The following is a 7,689-nucleotide window of genomic DNA, read 5'->3' as shown; positions in this document are numbered from 1 at the left end:
TTATTGGTCATGACACTATTCTTGTTATATCATGATGTGGCTACAATATGTACTTTTCATTCTGGTTGGTATTGCTTTTCTTGACACCTTGTTCTACATATTTGCTTTCCTTCCTAATTGTAGAGCTGGAAGTAGTTCCCTTATCATAGGCTAAGGGGCCCAATGAGTGGGTTATTCACCACTTAGTTCATTTTCCTGTTATCAATGCAGTGCAAGTTAGTGGAGTTTGCATATGATACCTTCATAGTGTGCCTATTAAAAATACTATGGTATCTATTTCATTTTGGGAAACTTAGGCAGCAAACACTTCCCTAACAATCTTCATGGAATCATGTGAACTGTGGATTGGGTTATCCAGGTTTTAAATCTGGTTCAGACATTGAAAAGGTTGAGAGGCACGGCTCTAGTTTATTTGATAATATCCAAGTTTTGATTTGATGCACTTGTGAGTGTGCATGTGTGTGTGTGTGTGTGTGTGTGTGTGTGTGTGCATGCACACATGCATACACATGTATGAGATGTGTGCGTGAGAAGCGGGTGCTATCTAACAGAACAAAAGTAGTTCATTGAATGGATTCAGAAGTAAGTTTATGAGAGATTCTGAAATATAAACAATCATTGAATGAATGACTTTAGATTCTTCATCACCATAAGAACATGTAATGCATTTATGAACGTAAGATTTATACCTGAACAGTGAATTCCATCTCCTCGATATCCTGGACGGCAAACGCATACATTTCTTCCTCTAATGGCTTGGCACTCTGCATATGCATGACACACACCACGGTCGATGGCACAGTCAGTTTCTGAAAGTAAAAGACATCGTTATATAGACGTATTTTTTTGAATCAATAGAAACCAAAGAAGAAAAAAAAAATCTTATTATATTTAAAAAAAAGGATTTGAGACCCCAGAAGAAGAATAAGCCAACATATTGGTTTCACGTTGTGGCACAAGGCCAGCAATTTTGTGGGAGGGATGTAAGTTAATTACATCAACCCCAGTACATCACTGGTACTTATTTTATTAACCCTAAAAGAATGAAAGGAGAAGTTGACCTTGGTGGAATTTGAATTCAAAATATAAAGATGGATGAAACGTTGTTAAGCATTTTATTTACAATGGATGAATAGGTGTCCTCATCTTGTTTGTTGTTATCAGAACGTTTCAGCTGATGTACTCTCCTGTGGACATATAGCGTAGTGGATAAGAGCGCAGGCTACTAACCTTCGGATTCTACGTTCAATCACAGGCAGGAACTTGAAAAATAATATCAACAGAAAAATAACATCAGCAACATACTTTAGCAATGAGAACAGTGTACCCCATTTGTCAAATAAAGGTTTGGGTTCAAAATTCCACCAGAACACCTGATGAAGGCTGGAGAGTACATCAACCGAAACGTTGTGATAGCAACAAACAAAATCAGGAAACCTATCTGTCGATTGTAAATAATGTACATAATTCTCCATCCCAAAATATAGAATAGTGCCAAGCATCTTGCCTGGTGTGGTTACAATTTTGCCAGCTCACCACCTTAAAATAGGCAAACATATTGAATGGTGTGAAAACAAAGCAATGATATTGTTGAGGCAAGAGTCATTGTCAGTTCTGTGGGATTGGAAGAATGGACTAGCCAAACTCTCATAAACAGTAGCATACTGGTTGAGTCAAAGAGAGGTCGTAGGAGTCGTTGAGAGTTCGTGGAAGTTGTAGGAAGTCATTGAGATCATTGAGAGTTTGTATTTATTGGAGTATCGTGTTTAGAGGAGTAATTTGAAGACAGTTGTGTCTATCTCTGCTCCATGAAATCTGTGTATCCAACAAAGGGAAGGATCATCATCATCATCATCATCATCGTTTAGCGTCCGTTTTCCATGCTAGCATGGGTTGGACGGGTCAACTGGGGTCTGTGAAGCTGGAAGGCTTCGTCAGGCCCAGTCAGATCTGGCAGTGTTTCTACGGCTGGATGCCCTTCCTAACGCCAACCACTCCGCGAGTGTAGTGGGTGTTTTTTACGTGCCACCTGCACAGGTGCCAGACAGAGCTGGCGAACGGCCACGAACGGATGGTGCTTTTACGTGTCACCGGCATGGGGGCCAGCCGAGGCTGGCAACGGACGCGAACGGATGGTGCTTTTACGTGCCACCGACACGGTTGCCAGACAGAGCTGGCAAACGGCCACGAGCGGACGGTGCTTTTACGTGTCACCGGCACGGGGGCCAGCCGAGGCTGGCAACGGACGCGAACAGATGGTGCTTTTACGTGCCACCGACATTAATCATATCTCTTGTTGATTTGGCTTTAAAGTAGTAACACTATTCCAAGTTTAAATTATTAGGAATATTATCTCCAACTTGGATATAAACAATTAGGAATTTGTCAGGTCATTCTACTTACAACTGAAATCTAGTTAACAGAAAAGGCATAAATCTTCTTCTAAAGTGAGAAATTGTGAGTTTGGTCCTCAAACAAGGAAAACACAGAACATTGTTTAAATTTCTGTGAGTTTAAAAATTACGGTTCAAAACCTGTAGAGGATTATATATAGCAATGTCGAAGTATTTGATATGAAAAACAAAGGCATGCAAAAATTAAAACAATTTTAAAGAATCAAGGCCAGAGTATTGGTCTATGTGGCTGTGAAAGCTCATGGGAATCAGTTTAAGGCTCATAGAAGAAATCCAAATGTTTTGCAACTGGAAGATTTTAATCATTTGAGTACTTTGTCATGAGTTATGACTACTTACTGTATAGAAGCTAGGAGCAGAACATGGGCAAGGCATGGAAATATTGGAGCTAAATTTGATCAAAATTCCTACTATTTAATATCAATCAATACTTTGAAAGCAAATTAATATGACACAGTAATCAGAGGACATAGGCTACAAACTCTTTCTATAATTTCTGTTATAATGAAATGTTTATGTTTAAATTCTATACCATGTGACTTCCTTCTGCAATTGATTCCATCTCCTTCATAACCAGACTTGCATATGCATTGGTAGTGCCGTACTAAATCGTGATAAACACACACTGCATGTTCATGACAGTTGTTTTGTAGATTGCAGCTTATTTCTGGGAAAAAAAAAATAAAACAAAAATGTATAAAAATAAATGGAATAAAATACATTGCAGAAAATTCCAAGACACAAAATACCCAAAATCTCAAAATCGTTGAATGTCATTAATTATATACCTCTTTCTACACACTTCAATCCATTTCCTTTAAATCCTGTTTTACATTCACATATATAGCGTCCTGACTGGCGTCTGTCTGGCACACAGTCAGCATTTTGGTCACAGTTATTGACAAGATGGCATGAAGTTGATGGCTGGCAGTATCTTCCATCTCCTGTAACAGAGTTACCAAAAATATGAATAAATTAAATTAAACTAGAAAATTTTGTATTTGTACATATTATTTTCAGTGCTTTATAGATATTTTAATTATATTTTCTACTTTTGATTGAATAAAAACTATTTTAAACAATATTTCCTGGTTTATGCTTTCCTTTAACAAAGCCATAAAAAGTCAAAACCCTCATACCACCCTGCTGATTATATATATATATATATATATATAAGAAGTAGAAAAATCCCTTTTTCAAAGTAAGCTCAAACTTCACATAAAATAAATTCCCACAAGTTGTTACTCAACCGTGGTTTACAAGCAACATGCAAGAGTGTGGTTTGAAATGTGACTCAAATGTGTTGGCTTATCTTTTGCAATAAAATTAATTTCTAAAAAAAATAATGCCCCTCATTCCGAAAGGTTCATGTCATTCTATTTTACTAAGATCTTTTTCCAATAGCTAAATAACGTTTAGAAAAATCTTTCTTCAAATACACACACACACACACACACACACAGTGATACAGAAGAATGGGTTTAACAAATCATTTTAATGCATCTTTTACAATCATTTCATTACTACAACAACAATGATGGTAAAGTCTTTCAGTGCCAAAGAAAAAATGTGCATTTTCATCACAATTTAATCAATCATGGGTCATTTTGTAACCATGTCAGCTACTATTGATTAATTTCCATGAGCAACACAGGATTTCTTTTGTAGTACATGGAAATTAATGGTTGCTGATCTGGTTACAAAATGATACAATATTGATTAGATTGGATAATGATGAAACAATTGTAAATGATGTTTTAAAATGATACGTTAACTTTATTCTTCTATATCTGTTAGTATACATTATCTATGGATTTTCAAATAATCAGAGAGGAGCATGAACAAAACTTCAGATTACTCAATTTTCCAATTGCCAATAAATGTAGTAAACATCGGGGTTATCAATACCAAATCACTGCCCCCCCCTCTCTCTCTCTGTAAGTATGTATGTATATGCATGTGTGGATCTATATATATAATTAAATATATACCTAAATCATGTATATCAACATATCATAGCAGAAATGTGAACTTCTACAGAACATACCAATAAATGACAGCTTAATTTAAACATCAGAGAAGGTACTTAGACAATCATACTCTTTATAAACAATTATTTTCACTAATTTAATAAAATACCTGTGTATCCTGGCTCACAAACACATCTATAGGTGCTGCGTTCTGGATCATATTGGCATCTAGCATGTTGCCCACACCTAGGGCAGCGCCTCGGAGAGCATTGTTGACCATTTCCTTCATAACGTGGTTTACAGCGGCAGACATGTTGTTGGAGAGTTTGCTCAAACACACAATCTGCATAAGGGGAGCATTGCCGGCATGTATCTGTTGTTATAAAGAAAATTTTTATAAGTAACCACAATGTAATTGGAGAAATTTCATAGAATTATTATATCCATTTATTTAACCAAACACAATAAACAAATAACCTAAGATTGTACAAGATTATAAATAATAATACATTATTGTCAAAATTTGGAACGGAAGGAAGATTTTTTTGAGTCAATGATACATACCAATGTAAGTACAGGTTCTTCCATCTCCAGTAAAGCCAGCATTACAACGGCAATGATGGTAAAGTCTTTCAGTGTCAAAGAAACAATGAGCATTTTGATCACAATTTTCACAATTTTCCTCAACTGAAATTTAAAATAAAAATTATTATTTGCATGAATTAATTAAAACTAATTGTTCAAATTAAATTAAAAGAAAAGAACGAAAAGTTTAAACCATGCAAATAAAACTTTGTGTCTGTTCCACATTATATAGGTGAATGTGAGTGGGAGATTTGCATGAAAGAAGGAGAGAGGTGAGAGAGACATGGAATCAGGGTATTTGTGGGGAAAAGGTAAGAGAGAAAAGATCAGTTGGCAGAAAATTTCACTTAGAGAAAAAAATCTTTATAAATAATTTTGGCTGTTATAATTTGCATAATCAAAAATGAAAGGAAGGGAAATAGGCAGATGGTATGAATTTGAATAAATAACTTTGGTTGGGATGTACTAAGAACAGTATGCAAAAAATATATTAATTAAATGAAATTTCCTTTTTAATTGGTGTTTAGCAGTGTATTTCTGTTGTATTACACTGCCTTTGTTTAGATTAATTTTTTAAATAATGAAGAATTTAATAAAATAACTTTGTCATTAATAAACTGAAGGTTGAAACATAAATTAACATAAATTAACATAAAATTTTGATGGAAATCTTGATCACTTTAACCCTTTAGTTATCATATTTCTGTTGAAGTCCACTACCTTCGATCCAATTAATTTTTAATTTAGAAAATAACTTTGTCGTTATTAAACTGGTGTTTGAAACATAAATTGATATGAATTTTGATTGAAGGTTTCAATTAAGATAACTTCAAAACAAGTAGTTTGTGTCAGAGAAACAGGAACAGTTTTATGTTGCTTGATATCTAAAAAGGTTAAATAAAGATAATCTCTAAGCAATCTAACTCCTATAATAAAAATCATCCACATGTAAATTAAAGATGATATTTAAGAAAAATAAATATTGTAGCAATATTCTAAGAGAATTTCAAAACAAGATAAGCAAGAATGAAAGATTTCTGTGTTCTTACGTTCTGTAGTACTGCACTCAATTCCATTACCACTGAATCCAGATTCACATTCACACTTATATCTTCCGTCTTCGGGAGAATAGACGCAAGCGGCATTTTTACCACAGTTGTTTACTTCATTGCAGCTGTAGACTAGAAATAGAACATAAATATTCACATAGTTATCTTTATCGAAGAAAACAAATTGTTGCATTTTCAGGTAACAAACATGGAAGTTAAAAAAAAAGAATAGACATTTTGATTTCTGCAACCACGTGAATTAGATATGGAAACAATATCTGTCCACAAATCTTGTCCAACTCCAACCATTTCCGTGGCCATGGTTAGAGTGCCTTTGGTCATATTAGGGACCCAACAACAAAGACAAGAAATTCTCCACCAGTTGTTACTGTCATCATCACCACCACTGCCATCTTTATCCCTGTCATCACTGAATTGAGGTGAATGGGGCAAATCACAATAGCCTTCCTACAGCAGAAATAAAACGTTGGTGGTTGCTATTTCTGTATTTGAAAAACACCCACTAAATAGGATGCTAGTCCATTAGAGTGCTAATCCCCTACTATTGCTGTTGCTGCTGCTACTGCTACTGCCACTGCCACTGCTGTACAATTACAGCTGAATTGACTGGAACAATGGAATGCACAATGTCTTGGAGAAGGACACCCTGTATCATTTGCTCCTAAATGAAACCCATTACCAAATACCTAACACCCTAACCACAAGGCCACACATCATCACCTCAAAAGTAATAATCAAGAGGACGGATTTTTGTGTTACATCAACTAATAGTGCAGTCACTAAGAAACGTTCTCTATAAACATTATTTTCAAATCACCATTATATCAACAAACACCACCAATACTACCAATACTACTAGAACTTACCTACCTTTCAAATATATATATCTCTTGTGACTTCACTGCATAGATAAAATATTACAAGAGCCTTGACAACATACTAATGAATCAGTGTATCAATCGCATAATCTTCCAATATATTTTCAATAAAGAAGTGTCTATCATATATTGGCTGGATAACTTGCTAAAACTATAACTAGCTATATATCTGACCCATCAAATGTGGTACTGACATCACCCTTTACAGTCATCTGTGGTGTGAGTCATTCACTTTATGCACTTCTTGTACTAAACCAAGCGGAATCTCTTAGTAAAATGGTTTTGCCTTTAAGTAAACACAAAATTGTAAATCCCATACGTCATTGAACGTAATAGCAATGGTATTGACAGATTCATTTTTAAATTACAATATCATAGTTACAGTCGAAATGTATTTATATTTACATAGTTTCATAATAATTACACTGAACATCCATAATACATACAGAGAACATTCAACAGAAAAATACCAAAGTTCAAAGTAAAAATATCTAAGAATTACATGAAAATTATGTTGATTTTTTTCATGTGAAAATTTATTATTATATGAAATGCATTTATGAGATGCCAAAATTTTATATCCATTCAAATTTTTTTCTCCCTCATGTTCCGTTTTGACCAGCCTAATTCTGGTCTCTCTCTCTCTCTCTCTCTCTCTCTCTCTCTCTCTCTCTCTCTCTCTCTCTCTCTCTCTCTCTGTTTCAATAACCACTTGCTTCCCCAACACTTACCTCCTTCTCCCCCACCCATATAAACTAGCTCACTCAGATTC

General features: G+C 34.9%; 1 protein-coding gene across 1 annotated transcript in view; it reads right to left on the bottom strand.

The window, feature by feature from the left end:
* Positions 1-7,689, bottom strand: part of LOC115222592 (nidogen-1) — a 173,238-nt gene that overhangs the window by 21,198 nt on the left and 144,351 nt on the right. Inside the window, exons 14-19 of the mRNA XM_029792880.2 lie at positions 6,019-6,150; positions 4,949-5,071; positions 4,554-4,757; positions 3,203-3,358; positions 2,947-3,081; positions 690-809 (exon numbers count right to left, since the gene is read on the bottom strand). Coding sequence (XP_029648740.1) covers positions 690-809; positions 2,947-3,081; positions 3,203-3,358; positions 4,554-4,757; positions 4,949-5,071; positions 6,019-6,150 — 870 coding nt within the window. The remainder of the gene's footprint in view (positions 1-689; positions 810-2,946; positions 3,082-3,202; positions 3,359-4,553; positions 4,758-4,948; positions 5,072-6,018; positions 6,151-7,689) is intronic.

This window comes from Octopus sinensis, linkage group LG20 (assembly GCF_006345805.1).
Source record: "Octopus sinensis linkage group LG20, ASM634580v1, whole genome shotgun sequence".
NCBI lineage: Eukaryota > Metazoa > Mollusca > Cephalopoda > Octopoda > Octopodidae > Octopus > Octopus sinensis.
Note: the sequence above shows the minus strand (reverse complement) of the source record. Positions and strands in the feature narration are given on the sequence as shown.